An 18,775-nucleotide genomic window follows, 5' to 3' on the forward strand; every position below is an offset into this window, starting at 1 on the left:
CAATGCAGGTTTTTGGACTTGGGTAGGAAACAGGAGTATTCGGAGGAAACCATCAAAGCACAGGGAGAACGTGCAAGCTCCATGCATATAGGGCAGAGGTGGGAATCGAACCCCCAACCCTGGAGGTGCGAGGTGAATGTTCTAAACACACGCCATCATGCCCCCGCTTCTAGGGTATCTTTGATAGTATATCATTATTATTGGTCATAAAATGCCTTTATAAACCACACCTTTAAGTGATACTAGATGGATGTTTTTCTACCTGACTCTCATGAAGGGGTTGAACGTTAATTCGTCCGCCATCGTGGAAGGAATGGTCGGCTCTCCGTTATCGTATTTCTCCTAATTAACAACACAAGCTGTTAGTTAAGTCTATTTGAAATAAAAAATTTTTTTTAAAAATAAACAAATGAACATGTGTTTATAACATAAGTGTAATCAGAGTGAAAGAACATGATCAAGTACCTTAGCCCATGACAGTTTTCTCCTGATGGCCTCGTTATTTGGTTCCACGTGGCGTGCAAATTTTAAATTGTTGATTGTGTACTCATGACCACAGTACACACGCTGGAGCACAACAAGAGCATGTGACTATACTGTTTACAAAGAGTCTGATACTATGAATGGATGCTTGATAAAAAATATTTTGAGTTGTGAGCAGAACATTGAGTTGTGAACAAGGCATTACACAGCGAGTTGTACACTGTGCAAACGTTTCGTGAGATAGTTACCGTCTCAGGAGGAAGTCGTCCCAGAATGTCTACCAGAGCTTTATACATTTCATCAGCTGTACCCTCAAAGAACTTTCCACAGCCTGCCACAAACAGGGTGTCCCCTATACACAATCAGAAAACATGATGCAACGATGTCAATGCAATTACATAACTATTACTCAACCAATATACTACATACCAAGGAAATTAATATTAATATTATATTTACCGCTTTGTATTTTAGTCATGCATAAGCAATAAAATAAGACAGCGGCTTTAATGGTAAATTAATCAACAACAATGCGGTGGTGAACCCTATTTTTCAATATTAGCTGAAGTATTTTATTCCTCTTATCAATCAGCAGTTTGTCACTGATTACAATTTATATTAATTAATGAATGGTGTCATACTGTGCGCATTATATATTTAGTTGCATTTAATGTTTGTGGAACGTCCACACAAATTAGTTAGCTCCTGTTATCAGCCAAAGGCATTTTAGTTGACGAAAAATGGCTATAATTAAACCAAATAGTCACAAATTTTAATGTATTAACTATACACACCAAAAACATGTGAAAACTGCCCTTGTTGTGAAAACCTGACCTCCTGAAATAATAACCTTACAATGAGTACACTACTGTAATACAATATTGTGAATTCTTTATGCTTTAGTTATTCATTGTCTGTGTTTTAGTGCATTTTTATGGAAGAAGTGTATTCACAACATGACTTACCATTCTACCTAGCATGTTACTTAAGTTCAAGTTCACTTGTTGTTGTAATATTGGGTTCACATTATGTAAATGATTTGTTTTGTAAATGATCTCATATGTGTATAGGACGTGTTTAAGTGAGTTAATCAACCCGCTAGTAAAGCGCTTCAGTTTACTGCTGTTCAATCAGCTTCAGCTCACGCAGCTTAAACTCAATCCCCAACATTACTGACAATGACTGGATTATCTGAAACACTAGAACTTCTTACAAGATTTTTCTTCGTCAAAGAAAACATTGTTAATGCATAGTGTTAATATCTTGCGTCATTTTTTCAACAGTATGTTGTAATTAAAATCAGTGCTAAAGCTTGTACAAATCTTAAATTCGAATGCACTGCAATTGAAGTCAAATGTGCCAAATATTCAAAATTGAATATTTGCCAAAGGTTCAAATTTGAATTTGACAGCCCTAGAGCGGACGAGAGAACCGAAGCTGCACGAATGGCTAAAATGTTACCGACATTCATTCTTATGTAAACAAACATGCATGTAAAAAATGAAGAAGCTCAAGTCCATATATGACCTCATGACAATACAGTGACAGGCTTACCGCTGACTGTTACAAAGTACTGACACTGGAGACTCCTTCCATAAATGTTAACTGTCTCCTCACAGAAAACTTCACCATATCAACAATTATATGGTTTTCTTTGTGTGTTTTTAAAAATATTATTATTAAATTGAAATCCCTCAGAGTACCTGTAAATGAGCTGTTATTATAGAATGAATAACACGTTAGAAAGAGTGCATTAATATAAACCTGCAATTTGCCTTGTAGGTGGCATTACTCTCAGAGCTCTTGATTAAGTTTCTGTAACAGAAAATTTATCAACACATTCTGACCAATTAGACTTGAGAATTCAACAGTGCTGTGGTATAATTATTTTGTTTTGTTTTTATATGCAATTATGTTGTTGCAACCTGTGGTATGATTATTATCAGATGTTCTATTATTGCTGTCAGAGTCAAGCATATCTGATTATGTCAGATAATACCTGCAGCTGTATCATACCTGTAAACACTGCAGGGGGTTCAGAGCTATTTTCTGATGTCACAAAGTAGCAGATGTGTCCACTCGTATGGCACGGTGTAAACAAACACTTTACATTGAGCGTGCCCACCTAAATACACAACAAACAAACCAGTAAAGATTCATTGCTCCTCACTGGTGGTCTGAGACTCTCAACTCTCAGTATTTATGATACAACTGCAGCAAAAAGACAATATGGGAGGCAACGGTCACTGAATCACATTTTCACTATATATATATATATGTCATATATATATATATATATATATATATATATATAAATAGTGGCCTGGGGACATTGTACACCTGGTGAAATTCTGACATGTTCTATTATACTGTATATAACATTTTAAAACCTGGTAAACCCCAAAAGTAGAAAGGGAGAACACTGCATGTATAGCTTTCATTTCGACTGCAGCACTGGCACATTGCAGATATTTTTGACAACCAGTATCTAAGTACAAAGTGAACTGGTTTACATCCATTTCGCTATAACACGTGGCTATTTAACAACAATTAGCTAGCAAGGTTATACCTTTAGGCAGACTGACTGTTTGTTTGTGCATTTAACTAATCTGATTTTTGCAGAAAAATAAACATCCACGTTGTTTTAGTGAAATATACTGTATATTTGGTGGAAACAATACATTTCGGCCAAAATCTTTTTTATTTCTTGGCAACTTTTTCAGCCTCAGAGACATCCACTGGATTTTCATAGACTGCCACACATATACTGTACGCACACACAAAATCTTATTTTCTTTCATTCTGTACATTTCCATTTTTGCTCTCTTTCTTTATGTCATCCCCAGTGAAGAAAGCAGGTCCCTGCACTCAAAGCTATATTTTGTTAAAAATCAAGGATCATATTGAATTAATGGCTGCTTTAAATCTACCTTTGATCGCATCATTTCAAGGGCATCAGGCACTAAACTGAATTTTAAAACGGCATGTAAAGATAATGCTAATCCAGAGGTTAAACTTTTTGTGCAAACGACCCCAAATGGACATTATACATTTTGTGCAACCCCAAGCCTTGACCATTTAAATTCCAGATTTATAATTTATGACTGCTGTAACCTTGGAGAAGGACACGGTGGCTTAGAGGTTAACACGTTTACCTCCCACCTCTGGGATTGGGGGTTCAAATCCTGCCTCTTCCCTGTGTTCGTGGAGCTTACATGCCCCCCCCCCCCCCCCCCCCCCCACACCCCCCCCATGCTTCGGGGTTTTCCCTCGGGTACTCCAGTTTCCTCCCCCAGTCCAAAGATATGCGCAATAATGTTTCAAAATCCAATGTTTAATGTTTCAAAAGCACACAAAATCCATCTTCGATATTTATAATAATAATTTGTAAAATAAATAACTGAAACAGAAGAGGAGATTTATGAGCCCCAGTTTAGGAACCCCTATGCTGATCCTTTGTATGAATGTTCAAATATCGTCAAAACAGTATGATTAAAATCAAAAAGTGCTAAAGACACATTCTTACATTTACCTGTATTAACCACTAGGCTACAGTATATGCCTGTATTCTCTGTTTAAATCCTTTCAAATTTTTCCAAAGTAAAAAAAGAAGAAAAAACATTCCATAACTGGCATGAGGACTTACTTTGAAAGTGTTGTAATGTGTTACTTTTTTGGTCAAGGCTCCTATTCTGTCATCACCTCCATACACGGTCAGCCCAGGGACCAACTTCACCATCTTCTCATTTCCACCAGCATGATCCCTGTCAGCATAACACCCCCAAACACACACCAAATAAATAGACAAGACAAGAGTATGTAAAACTTGCATAACTCATGGATGATTTAAAGCCAGACTTACCAGTGATGATGTGTAGTTAGAATGGATTTGAGCTTCACGCCGTGCTTCTTAACAGCTTCAACAACCTAACCAGAATAAAGATCAGTTATACCATCAGGAAGCATGACATACTTCTACAGCAGTTAAACTGAAACTCTTCTTACCTTCCCAGGTTCTACTGGGTCCACTATGGCTGCCTCTTTTGTGTCCTCGTCAATGAGGAGGTACATGTAGTTATCGGTGAGTGCAGGCAACAGCTCGATCTTCATGTTGGATTGCTCCACAAGAGCTGATTTCCTAACCACGGAATGAAAAAACACTGCTGGGATCTGGGAAGGGGCTTCAGGAAAAAAATAAATAAATAACCCAGAAAACAGCGAATACAAAGTTTAAAATGCTATTTTGGTATAAAAGTCATTTTAAATGTTCCAGACGTGTTACTAATCAACATGTGAAGCAGCAAGTTGAATAGTATCTAGGCCTTATCAGGTCAACTGGGAACGTGTTTACATTTATAACTTGCTAGCTGGTGAGATATTTGTGGGTAAGGAGTCATTCTGGGACATCCTATGGTGAAAGTAGATCACTGTTACAGTGCTCAAAATATCAACCCAGTTCACCTGGTCTCTGTATCTGTGGTTGATAAAACTAGGAAAACGTGTTATTACACTGATTGAATCTACATTTTAACACAGTGTAACTGGTTCTTGGTGTGTATGGCACGATCACAAAAAACAAGCACCAGTGCTCCAATAAATAAACATGGCGGTACATATTTATTTATGCACCTAACACTGAAATAGTACAATAATATTTAAAATGATTTAAATTCATTGCTCAAAAGAAAACAAAAATCTAGCATAATGTAATACTGTTCATGGATTGTTACAATTAATACAAGCATATATGCATATATCATACATATACGCTTGTATATACCATATACATATATAATGTGAGACAGGAATATGTCATTAGGCATAAGCAAACCTTACAGTTTATCCCAAAAGTTTCCATACATAGGGGGAATTAAAACTTTCCTAAAGCAAAAAGTCATCCAAAAATGTTCATACTTATATATACAAATAGCTTTTAAGAATGCCTTTGACAAAGGAAGTATGTACTGAAATCATTCTCATGGCCGGGTCGGGAAGCTGATGCCAGGTCAAGATGGACTTTAACAGGAAACATGTCAAGCACATCACACATGCGTGCACATACACACACACACACACACACACACACACACACGACACTTTTGCCCAACTTATTAACCAATTCAAAAAGACCGGAAGTGTTGCGGACCAACCGAGACACCCGATGTGGTGTTGCTATACACAATCCCCTACGTGTGGAGACTTTTGGGACACCCTGTATATGACCAAAGGTTTGTGGACACCTGAAAATATGCTTGTTGAACAACATTCAATATTAATTCTCCCTTTTAATGTTATAATAACCTCCACTTTTCTGGGAAGGCTTTCCAATAGATTTTGGAGAGTGGTTATGGGGATTTCAGTCGCAAGAGCATTAGTGAAGTCAAGGCACTGATGTTGGTTGAGGAGGCCTGGGGTTTATTCAGCATTCCAATTCATCCAAAACGTGCTCAATTCTTCCTACTGAATGCTGGTAAACCATGTCTTCATGTACCTCAATGTGAGTATGGGACATGGTCATTTCTGGAGCATGTTTGCGGTGACCATGGGGGAAACTGTAATACTACAGCATACTAAGACATCCTATACAATTGTTTGGCTCCAATGTGAAGGGTGAAGGTAAGTTGTGCATTCACATTTGGCCATATACTGTAAGCTACATGTCCCACATTAAATAATTAAATAATTAAATAAATACCTTTTTTTTTTTTTACATTAAAAATAAAACCAGCCCAAGCCTCATTTGGTCATGAATAATACAGTCAGAACTAGTCTCAGTTTACTCCAGACACTGGAGAATGTTAGCTAAGGGTTAAGATACTGTATCTCTGTGGCAAGGAAACGCAACCTGTATTTTAATTTATGACACAAATAAAGAATCATAAACAAGTATCATATCAAAAGTATGAGATCAGAGTTTTCCATGTACTGAATTTGTTCATGAGAAAATCTTCTTACTGTCTACTTATCTTTTTTTAATCATTTCAAAAATAACTGGCATATAGTTGGTTTGATGTTGGACGTTCGATATTCACGGATATGCGGAAATTAAGGGACCTTCTCTAAAGTTACATACGACATTGTTATACACGTCCAACCATCCATCTTCTATACCGCTTATCCTTCTTCAGGGTCACGGGGAACCTGGAGCCTATCCCAGGGAGCATCAGGCACAAGGCAGGGTACACCCTGGACAGGACTGTTATACACGTTTCTAACTTCAATAGCATTGTAACCTGTAAAGTGTTCAACTAGGTGTCAGCAATGATGCACACTTTTAGATTTTGATATTTAATAAAAATAAACTATTAAATCATATCAATGATCAATCAATCATATAAAATCGCCATGTATTTTATTACTGCATGCTCTCATACACAAAATATACCATAATTTAAAGCTCAATAGCATTTGAAGGGAATGACTTACAGTCACACAACCAACTGTAAAGTGTTCATCTAGGTGTCAGGTATGACACACACCTTTTAGATTTTTGATATTTGTTAAATTAAACTATTAAATCACATTTAAATTTGACATGTATTTCATTACTGAATAGGCCCATACACAAAATAAATCATAATTTAAAGCTCAATAGGATTTGAAAGGAGTGACGTACAAACATGAAGCCAACTGTAAAGTGTTTATCTCGGTATCAGCTATAACGCACAACTTTCAGATTTCTGATATTTATTCAAATAAGCACTTTATGCATTCATGAATTTTTTTTGGTTCATGCATTGTAAGGTTAAATATCAGAAATCTAAGAGGTGTGCATTATACCTGACACCTAGATGAATACTTTACAGTTGGTTGTTTGACTGTACATCATTCCCTTCAAATGCTATTGAGTTTTAAATCATGGTATATTTTGTGTATAGGCCCATTCGGTAGTGAAATACATGGCAATATTTACATGTAATTTAATAGTTTATTTTAATAAATATCAGAAATCTAAAAGTTTTGCTTCATACCTGGCACCTAGATGAACACTTTACAGTTGGCTTCATGACTGTACATCATTGCCTTCAAATGCTATTGAGCTTTAAATTATGGCTATTTTGTGTATGGGCCCATTCTGTAGTGAAATTCATATCTAATTTACATGTGATTTACTAGCTTATTTTGTTAAATATCAAAAATCTAAGAGGTGTGCATTATACCTGACACCTAGATGAACACTTTACAGTTGGTTGTGTGACTGTAAGTCATTCCTTTCAAATGCTATTGAAGTTAGAAACGTGTTTAACAATGTCGTGTGTAACTTTAGAGACGGTCCCTTAATTTCCGCATATCTGCGAATGTCGAACGTCCAACGTCAATCCAACTTTATTCCAGTCAATGACAGTAAATGTATGATTCAGAACAATGAATATATAAAGTTGATATATAAGAAATATACATTGGTTGATTATTTAAGACAACGCCTAAGAATGATTTAAAACGCACACAGGAAATATCGTCTGTTTTGCCTCCGAAACAGAAATACACACTATTAAACACTGAGTCAAAACAGTAGAAGAAATATAATGACGCAGTCTACTGTGTAGTGCAGTTTTGGTCGGAGTCTTCTGGCTTGTTTTGGGACAGCCCATCTGTTCACTCCGACCAAAACACAGCCAACATTTTACCAAAAGGAAGACATGTCAGCTCTGGCTGAACAAAATAAACCTGACCCACTTCAGCATTCTCTGTGTGGAGCTGTAGTAAATATATTAAATACGTTTCCTGTAAACACATACCAAATTTATACGCTGCAACTCCAAGTGCGCCAAAACCGCAGGCACCGAACAGCGCAGACTTAAATAACATGATAATATCGCGATTACGACACACACACAGAGGAAGTCGAAAGTTGGGTTTGAAGTACAACCCGCCCACTTTTAATCCTTTGAACCCGAGTTAACCAATCGGATACGTGGGGCGTGACCGCGTTAACGCTGCCGTCACGTCGTATCTGCGTGCTGTGTGCTCAAAAGGGGTATAAAGCGCACTTAGTAGGCGTTACTTTATGGTCTAAGTAGTGGACAAGTTTAGGGAGTATGTAGCAAATTGAGATTAAACCATTCATAAAAGCAAGGTAAACCAAGTAGGCTAAATTCAAAATAAATGTCTTTGTTTTAACGCGTTGTAGCTGTCAAAAATAACAGTAGGATACTTTTCGTAAACTACAAATGAGTTATATCAGTATATATATATATATATATATATTTTATTATTATTATTATTATTTATTTTTATTTTTTTTGTCGATCTTGACATTCCTCCCGTAACAGTCTCGAGTAAAGGTCATTAAAGTTTAGTGATCTGTTTCTTCCAGGCTCAGGGGAGTTGAAAATGAGCACGCGAAATGTGGCTCGTTTTTGGGAGTGTGGACGGAAGATAATCTGCGTGGGGCGGAATTACGCAGAACACGCCAGAGAGCTGAAGAACGAGCTGCCCACGGAGCCCGTGCTGTTCCTGAAGCCGCCGACGGCGTACCTGAAGGAAGGCTCTCCGATCTTGGTGCCGCACTACTCTTCCAATCTGCACCATGAAGTGGAGCTCGGTGTGGTGGTGGGTAAAGCAGGCAGAGAGATCCCCCAGACCTCCGCCATGGAGCACGTCGCCGGATACGCGCTGTGCTTGGACATGACCGCGCGAGACGTTCAGGACCAGTGCAAAGCCAAAGGACTGCCCTGGACTCTCGCCAAAGCCTTTGACACGTCCTGTCCCGTGAGCGACTTCATCCCAAAAGAACGAATCCCGGATCCAGCAGGGGTCGAGCTGTGGCTCAAGGTGAACAGCGTGACTCGGCAGAGAGGCAGCACGGCGCAGATGATCTTCTCTGTGCCCTACTTGATCAGCTACATCAGCGGGGTCATGGCGTTAGAGGAAGGGGATCTCATTCTGACCGGGACGCCCAAAGGAGTCGGAGCCGTGCACGAGCACGACGAGCTTCAGGCCGGTATCGATGGTGTCATCAACATGACATTTAAAGTCGGCAGACGGGCTTCAGAACACAACTGACACAAGTTTTCAGTTGTTTTCGGGTTTATCCCACAGATCATGTTATGCAAAATGACAACCCGGGTTCCAAAAAAAGTTGGGACGTTGTGTAAAATGTAGCCTAAATAAACACAGAATGCAAGGGTTTGCAAATCTTATAAACCCACGTTATTCACAACAGAACAGAAAACAGATCAAATGTTAAAAGTGAGGAAATGTACTATTTTAAGAAAAAAAAGAGATGATTTTGAATTTGATGGCTGCAACACGTCTCAAAAAAGTTGGAAAAGTAAAGTACATTTTTAAAAGACCATTCATTTACATTTTGCAGTGTCCCAACTTTTTTGGAATCAGGGTTGCATGTAAACATACACTAAATGGCTGAATGTTTGTGGTCACCTGATCATCACATCTATACAGTGTGTTGTCATGAAGTTGGAAGCACACAATTGTATAAGATGACTTTGTATGCTGTAGCATTACAATTTCCCTTCACTGAAACTAAACCTGTTCCAGCATGACAGTGCCCCTGTGCACAAAGTGAACTCCATGAAGACATGGTTTGCCAAGGATGAAGTGGAAGAACTCGAGTGTCCTGCACAGAACCCTGACCCCACTGAACACATTTGGGATGAGCTGGAACACCGATCGCAGGATATTATAACAGCAAAATCTGGAACAGGATGTTCAACAGTCACATATGAGTGTTATGCTCAGGTGTCCACAATCTTTTGGCCATATGGTGTGTCATGGTGTAAACATGCAATCAAAATAAAACCGTTAAAAATGTATACTTTTAAACTTTCCTGTAGATTGTACCTTAAATTGCAGACTGTTAAGTGCAAGCTACAACTGTGAAACATACTGCAACATGCTGTACCGTCACTCTTAAATGCAATGACAGTACTTTAGCACAATACTGTTATCTTACAGTAACATTCATTCGGTTATATAATAGAGAATGCACTGTAGATTACTGTAAAAAATATCTACAGTAACGTGTTACATCCTACAGTGTCATACTGGCAACTTGATTATATAAATAATAAAATCCAGCGGGGGGGGGGGCTGGGGGGGCTGGGGGGGGGGACGTTTGTTTTATATTTTAGTGAAAAATTTACCAAAGCTTATTGAACACAGCCGATTCTCATTTTTGTTATTCAGAGATCATTAAATAAAACAGGAAAAATACAAACCAATATTGAAATAATAAAAACATGGTCTGGCACCAACTCCATCTAGTATTCCCGCATTACGCCCCATGTTTCCTGGATAACCTCCAGATCCACCACAATATTGACCACCATAAAGCAATTACTGAAAATGATTGAATGAAATAAAATAAGTAACCTAGCAATACTGTTGACTCTCTGATTGATCTTACTTGTGTGATTAGATTAAAAGAGCCACTAAAGACTAATACATGGTATGTACCATCTGTATCAATTCACACTGGCCTAGTGAACAGCATGACAAAAAATACATCCATCCATTTATTTCCCATACCACTTATCCTACATAGGGTTGTGGGGAGTCTGGAGCCTATCCCAGGGGACTCGGGGCACAAGGAGAGGGACACCCAAGGCACAATCACACACACATTTACGCACTAGGGGCAATTTGGAAATGCCAGTTATCCTACAACGCATGTCTTTGGACTGGGTTGAGGAAACTGGATGACAAAAAATAAGATTCTAAATTACACTCCATGAAAACATCATCATATGTAACAGATTAGCTCGTTTATCTTTTTAAAAAAATATATAGCTTCTGCCTCATACACCTTTTACAGTGAATGTAATTCAACTCGCATTAGTATTCAATGTATTTTTCTAGTGTAGCTGTCAGAGTATATTTTGAGTGTTTGAGTGCTACACAAAAATCCATATTTAAATGTTTTAAAATACCATTTTGTACTGTACATTTAGTCACTCTTAAGTATTTCCTCAAAGGATGTTTCCTTCCATGTTTCCTGCGACAATGACAGCTACAACTTACAGCTGAAGACTCATATGCATGTTATATGCACGTTATCAGTTATCATCAATAAGGCTGCAAATTTGACCTCGCTTGAAGCATCATTATGAAAGACAGGACTTGACAGTCATGACTTCATGGCCTTGATGCTTTCAAATTTGAGCAACACTCATCTACATTTCCAAAAAATATGAGAATGTTGAAGTGAAATTTAACATGGAAATGATCATGATGAATCAATGAAAAGTCACAACTGCGGCGACTAGTCTAACAACATTTTGAGCATGATTTAGTTACTTTCTTCTGTAAAGAGTTGGCAACACTGACTGGGCTACAACACACCCTCCAAGTGTCCTAATACCAACAGCACTCAGGATAAATAACATTATTAAATAAAATAAGATAGATATTTCTTCCCACACATATTACAGGTTTGTCACCCCACTCATCCTTTTCACATAATTTTCCTTATGCCCTGCTCAGATTTCATCAGAAACACTGCTTTTGAAGTGTACACTGTTGAGACATTAGCACATATTGACATTTTTTCTGAGGAAAACCTGACAGAGAAATACTATTATCCATGTATCATAAAGTACAGTTCATACATACTGTATATACAGTACACATACACATATAGTCATTATTTTTCTGTAAGCCAGTGGCAATAATTCCCTTATTGGACCTGAAGGAGAAAAAAATGATTGTACCATGTCATATATTGGCTGAGTTAAAAATCATTTTAGGATACATCAAAATCTTTAAATATCTCATCTCAAATAATTGCTTGGATAAAATGTTCCTAGGAAGAAAAATACCCTATGTGGCCAAAAGTTGCAGCTGTTGAACAGTATAAAGGGGTTTTGAGATAAGGTGTAATGTACATTGGTTGTTCATGTTTTAGTTTCAGGAACACATTATGTTAAAAAGAGTCAAATTCATCTTTGAAACCAGTGTTGGAGTATTTGAAGTAATGATAATGATAATGAGTCTTTATTGATCACATATACATATGCACAGTGAAATGCTTTTCTTTGTATACTCCAGCATGTCAGGAAGTTGGGGTCAGAGTGCAGGGACAGCTGTGACAAAGCACCCCTGGAGCAGAGAGGGTTAAGGGCCTTGCTCAAGGGCCAAACAGTGGCAGCTTGGCAGTGCTGGGGCTTGAACCCGCAACCTTCCGATCAGCAACCCAGAGCCTTGCAGTGCTGGGGCCCGAACCCCCAAACGTCCGATCAGCAACCCAGAGCCCCAACCGCTAAGCCACCACTGCCCTTCTGTAAAGAAGTTATGTATGGCCACTTGAGGGCAGTGCAGTGCAGTCAACATTTGCATGACTCAGTTGAATGAGTCCTAAGACCACTGAACAAAAGTCCTCTGGAAGTCTGTTTGTTTAACAACATTGGCAGTCATTGAGATATATTGGTTTTACACTGATTTCCAAGCATTTTAAACTGAAGCCAGCTTTTAATATTCATATTGAGTACATTGATCAGTTCCAATATTTTAACATTTTTGGCCTTTTGGGCTCAGTTAGTTTTGCTTCATACATATTTTCATCTCAATATTTAATTTAGACCAAGGGCGTTAGCTGCGGGGAATTGTTTCTTATTACTTCAGGAATCCAGCTGTTCTTGGCTTAAGCCCACGACCCTGAAACTAAATGTCTGTTGAAATGCCATGTGAAATAAATAAATAAATAAATAAATAAATAAATCTAAGCCGAATATCATTTCACCAAGCCAGTACTTGTGTTGCTTTGTTTCCTTCCATGCTATATTGCCTTCTAGATCGTCTCCTACAGGTTCAGTTAAACCTCTCTTCTCAAATTCTTTGTCTCTACGTTTCGTCATCCCATCACTGCACATGATGCCATGCTGATGTTACACAGTTTTATAAATGAAATTTTCCAGTTGAGCCTGACACTGGTTAGAGAGCTTGAGGATGGATGGATATTTTATCATGGAAGAGACTGTTTGTATCCTCAGTATCCTCAGAAGTCATATTTATTCAAGTATTATAAAAAGAACTTTCTAAAACATAACTTTAAGATGAACTGTGATCAGTGTGTAATCTGATGCTTCATGTTCCTTCTCATTCATTCAGCAAAGTGAAGAGGACTATTATTTGAACCATTACAACCCCTCATTATGTTGATTAAGTGTGAGTTTCATATTTGTTATCAAATGAACAGTATAACTAGTGTTGTGAAATCGGCCAAAGTTATTCAGTCTGAAGTTTAGACCTTTTTTTGTTTGACACTTGCTCAGTGTGTTTATGTTTTTTGTGGTGTATATTTACGTTAGTGTCATATCATTGTGCTTATCTGACAGGTGCTGTTTCCTACTATTACAATGACACGGGTAGAACTGGGGTACATTTACAGATCAGTGGTCATGATGGCAGGGTGGTCATTGCAGCATGAATACTAAGAGACCCTTACTTTCTCAGGTATTGGTTTACCTATCGTGGGATTAAGCTAAAATTCTGGTGATGGTTTTATATACCTCATGATCTCACTTCCTTCTGCTAATCGTATCAGTGAGAGCATTTACAGTGGTTTGCATAAATATGAACCCTTTTTGAACTTTCCAACATATTGTAGTGTTACAGTCTGGAAAGGGAATGGAAATGGGATAATATGTCATGAAGTTACACACATTAGCAGATAGTTTTGAAGCGGGGGTGTTTTTTAATTAATTAATTAATTTTTTTTAACTCTCAGCATGATACTACCACTACCATGCTTTATTGTGTATTGTGCGATTGGTGTCCTCTGGGTGATGAGCAATGTTTTGTTTCCCCTAAACATAGCGATTTGTTCCAAGGCCAGATTATTCAAGACCATTTTTTGTGCATGATTGAGTCTCCAACATGTTTTTTGGAAAACTTCAAATGGGATTTCACAGGACTCATCGCTCTTCCATTACCCATATGCTCCACAGGATGTTTGAGATATTTATTTAAGAAACAAACCCTAATTGTGAACTGTTTCCCAAACTTATTTTGATAGACTTTTGGTCTTCATGATACTATGTGTTTAGGTATATTCTATAACAAAGCATGGGACCATCCAAGAACAGGTGTAATTTGTTGAGATCACATGACACTTTAATTTCCCACATGTGCACTTCATTTAACAAAGTATATGACTTCAGACGTCAACTGTTTGCACCAGAACTAATGTACGGTTTCCCCCCTAATTGAATATTACTGGGTGTTCTGTAGATTCATGGCATATAATAAATCTTATTCATTTCCAGTTCTCTGGTTGTAACACTACAAAATGTGCAAAATGTCCATGGGTGGTGAATACTTGTTAATGCAGTTCACTGTAGATATCTGACTTGTGGCAATTTAAAACTACACAGTATATTCTTGAGAAAACCAGAAAGGGACATTCATAAATTTTGAAGGAAATATTTTTATATTTCATCATCTACTTTTTTAATATTTTCATTTTAGTATTGTATATTGCAAGATGAAAAGAGTCAACTTAATGCCAACTCTCCAAAAGCATGTTTGTCAAAATGAAAGCACACATAAAAGACACAGTTTGAGTTTCTCTGTCAGAATTGCTATTGAACAATGACAGGAAAGAATTCAGTCAATGATATGTAGTGTCTGTTACATTGACTCTCATTTAGAATTAAAGTGGTCTGTGGTGAATAGGAAAACTGATCCCAAACATAACATTAGCAATATGGCCTTCAAAAGTCATTCTAGGCTTACAGAAAGCGCAAACGTTATTTAGATTTTTTTTTTCTTTGTTTGTGCTAAATGTTTCAAACAGTTTGGATTTCAGAGCTTTGTTCTCCTTTAATCCTGCTGATCACAAATTAAGAAGTTCATTTGAGTAAATCCATTTTGGCTGTTCACAACCTCATTAAGCAGATCTGTTTAAAAACAAATGATCTGCGTGTTATCTATCATACAATGTGTTGGTGTTTTTTCCTGCTCAGGCTTTCTAACTGATATAAAGATTGACTGAAAGATCTCGCTAACATTTAGTCAGATAAACCCCTAAATCATGTGTTATAAAACTGTGGAACAAATTGACATACATGTAGATATCATCTGGAAAGAGCGAGGACATGGTAAGAACTGGAATTTTCCAAATGAACCAAATGAGTTAAACTGGCTGTAAAATGGCAGGTGGAAATCTAAGCTGTGAAATTACATGACATATAGTTGGTGATCAAAGATTGAGAATCCCAGCTGAGTAAATAAGCATATCAATGTACTCTGCATTTAATAAATACTTAAATAATAATAATAATTAAAAAAAACAAGTTGAAAAAAATCAAAAAAACAAGTTGAACCATGATGCCAATGTTGTTGATAGGGATGCCTTCACCAAGATATTGTCCATCTTGTTACTAATTTGTAAGACTGAAATACTCTTAAAATATACTTAAAATAGGATGGAAGCTATTGAAGAAAAACTATTTCACACATGTCACCCTGCTTTAACCTTAACTCTTGAGTGGATCAAATCCAAAATCTAATCAGTCACTCTGCAGGTTACAATGATGATTCGTTGTTAAACATTCAAATATTCAATCACTCATTGTTGAATGTTGAATCTCTGACAGATGGATAGACAGCCTAAAAACATAATGCCTCAACCACTCAATGGCAGTGGCTTAAAAATAGATTTTTTAAAAAATAAAAAAAAAGAAGAAGCATGATAGTACAGCAGGTAGCACTGATCATTTGATCCTGAGTGGAGTTTTGCATGTTCTCTATGGGTTTTCTCTAGATGAAAAATGACTGTGATAATGTGTGTGCATAGCGCCCTGCAATGGACTGGCCTCCCATCCGGGGTGTATTCCTGCCTCACGCCCAGTGTTCCCAGGATAGGCTAAGGACCATGACCAGGATAAATTTCAATAAATTGATTAAAATCATAGTACATTATCTTAAAACATTAGACTCAGAAATCCCCTCATAATCCCTTGAAAATTGTATGTTTAGCCATACAAGACCATAATTTGGACTTACATTTTGTTGAATTATTAGCAGAAAGCTAGTGTTTATAACAGTTATTAATTTACTTTTAGTATGTCCCAAGCCAGCCATAACTCAAGTTTAAGTGGATGTTAGCAGGCATGGAGAGCTTTTCCACTCACCCACTATTAATTGGCCTGGTAAGGAAGAACCACTTTAACACAGTAATCCCACAAATCAAGATGCAGATCTTTCAGTATTCCTTCAGATCCTCCTACCACTGTGTCTGCTCACTGCCAGAGCCTGATTAGCTTGCCATATGCCTACCAAACTGGCAAGTCTTCCATCTGGAACTGAACACATCTTTGGGCCATTTTTATAAGGCTAAGAATCCCACAGTGGGAGGATCTTATGGTATGAATTAATTTGTGGGTAGCAGTAGGATAAGTCAGATGATTTGCTAATCAAAGGGTTATGTGCACCTACAATTAAACTTGGAGTAGTGCTTCAGTAGTGGCCAGAATGTATAAACAAGAAATAAATGCCTAGTGCTGAATTACCCCTTGCACTGTTCACTTGGGTGTGACTCATAGCATGCAGAGCTACTACTAGATTAGTACTGTAGCAATTTAACTTGCCACTGTTCATGTGCATTGCATCTTACTCTATATTTTAGAGAGAAGTGTTCCTCAAGGTATTATTGGAAGTTTCTAAGGATGAGTTCTAGCTATCTAAAGGAACTTTTTCTGAAAAGGAAACCATTTGTTGTATGGTCCTGCACAGAACATTTAAGGGTTTCCCTATAGCAACAAAATGAATGACCCTTAAAGAGTAAATCCACCCCGTGTTTTCTTCAAAGGCATTTATAATGTATGTGGAAATTAAATTCTGAGAAAATGGGAAAAGGCACTAACAGTGTTGACTTTTTTTCTCCTATCAAATGACATTGTAAATGTGCTAGCAATGTCACCCTGTAACATCAGAGTGGGAATAACAATGGGAATAAGAAAATATGACATCAACCAACAAATTGGCACCTGAATTACTAAGCACATCACACGCATTTCAATATAAACGTATTTAGATAATGTTGTGTACACAGCAAAAGCCCAGTTTTTTTTGTAACTGGTGTTTTCATATGTTTTTTGTTATTTGCTCTGTAGTACATTAATAAAAATCACACAAGGACAATGTGCTAGAATGATTTTCCACAGGGTTGTAAATTTAAGGCATAATTTCCTGTCCTCCTCCTCTTTCCCTTCCATGCTGACTCCATCCATATTTATATTTTACCTCCATGTTATTGATTTAATCATCTGTCACTGACTGATATATTGATAAAAAGACACACAATCCACTATCGTTTACATGTGGCTAAGTAACAACATGAATTCTGTCATTACAGGCCCATGTGGGCAACAAGGAGTTACCACAGGCAATGTGGTTATTTCAGAGCATTCATAATGAATAACTGGAGATGTTAAAAAGACCAGGTGTGGGATGTGCAAATCACCCACCTATACCTGACACATCCTGTCTCTCATTTAATTCTTTTGGGGTTTTGAAATGTATTTATTTTATTTTATACATATCTTTAATCAGCAATGATGCTTTTTAGCTTTGCCATAATCTTTTCCAACTCAGCCCCCACCCCCCTTTCACAACAATACCATCCATATATAATATCATGTCTAATCAGGTGAATTATTGATTATGAATATCGATCAAAACCTATAGGGGACCAGATCTGCAAAGTAAGGAATAAAACATGAAGGGCTCTGCATTATACCATTACCACCTTAAAAGTTGATTATTTTTCAACAATGATTTCATTCCTCTTATACCACAGTCTTTTGCCAATGCTAAGTTTGTATTTTTAATACAGAATGACTCATCATACTTTTTATTTGTTTATATTTACATTTAATGTTGTGAAAAGTCTGTGAAATTACTTACATTATAACAGCTATAAACTATATTCTCTTACCAGACTCTCATTTTTCTTTCTCTTGAAGTTAATAAGACAAAGAAATGCAGTTTGTCATGTTACCTTAACCCTCTGTCCTGTAGACTTTCTTCTGTTGTAAAATTTTAAGTTAAAGCTTTACCTCTGACTGCTAAAAATGCACATAAATAAAAATCACTGACAGTGGGCTCACCTTCCCAAATTGCCAAATAAATGTCTTGCCAAAGAAAACTTCACCATATCAACAATTACGCAATTTTTTTCCGTTTTGCGTCAATTGTTTCCATAGAAACAATAACATATTAGAATGAATGTGTTAATATAAACCTGTGATCTGCAACCTGAATGACTTTCAGACCTGCTGTTATAGAACATTAACTGGCCAATCACAATCAAGAATTCAACAGGGGTTTT

The 18,775-nt window shown here is 37.2% G+C and overlaps 2 protein-coding genes across 6 annotated transcripts in view; one reads left to right on the plus strand and one right to left on the minus strand.

The window, feature by feature from the left end:
• The window catches only part of LOC108254978 (hydroxyacylglutathione hydrolase, mitochondrial), a 10,508-nt gene extending 1,409 nt beyond the window's left edge, over positions 1-9,099 (minus strand). The window contains exons 1-8 of one of the 4 annotated variants that reach the window (XM_053674740.1): positions 8,962-9,099; positions 4,489-4,621; positions 4,346-4,410; positions 4,130-4,247; positions 2,500-2,608; positions 732-835; positions 466-567; positions 263-342 (exon numbers count right to left, since the gene is read on the minus strand). In XM_053674740.1, coding sequence (XP_053530715.1) covers positions 263-342; positions 466-567; positions 732-835; positions 2,500-2,608; positions 4,130-4,247; positions 4,346-4,410; positions 4,489-4,593 — 683 coding nt within the window. In that variant the 5' untranslated portion in view covers positions 4,594-4,621; positions 8,962-9,099. Of the gene's footprint in view, positions 1-262; positions 343-465; positions 568-731; positions 836-2,499; positions 2,609-4,129; positions 4,248-4,345; positions 4,411-4,488; positions 4,665-8,222; positions 8,376-8,961 lie in introns of those variants that run through there. The other 3 variants (XM_053674743.1, XM_017450532.3, XM_017450538.3) reach the window with 3 other exon arrangements.
• fahd1 (fumarylacetoacetate hydrolase domain containing 1) lies at positions 8,463-10,259 on the plus strand. 2 transcript variants are annotated; one of them, XM_017450550.3, is made up of 2 exons: positions 8,463-8,560; positions 8,801-10,259. In XM_017450550.3, the coding sequence occupies exon 2, from the start codon at positions 8,818-8,820 to the stop codon at positions 9,487-9,489; it is 672 nt and encodes a 223-aa protein (XP_017306039.1). In that variant the 5' UTR covers positions 8,463-8,560; positions 8,801-8,817; the 3' UTR covers positions 9,490-10,259. The 2 variants fall into 2 exon arrangements, with proteins under 2 accessions (XP_017306039.1, XP_017306047.1); XM_017450558.3 differs by lacking the exon at positions 8,463-8,560 and adding an exon at positions 8,607-8,629.
• Positions 10,260-18,775: the final 8,516 nt, after the last annotated feature.

This window comes from Ictalurus punctatus, chromosome 2 (genome assembly GCF_001660625.3).
Source record: "Ictalurus punctatus breed USDA103 chromosome 2, Coco_2.0, whole genome shotgun sequence".
In the NCBI taxonomy this organism is placed as follows: domain Eukaryota; kingdom Metazoa; phylum Chordata; class Actinopteri; order Siluriformes; family Ictaluridae; genus Ictalurus; species Ictalurus punctatus.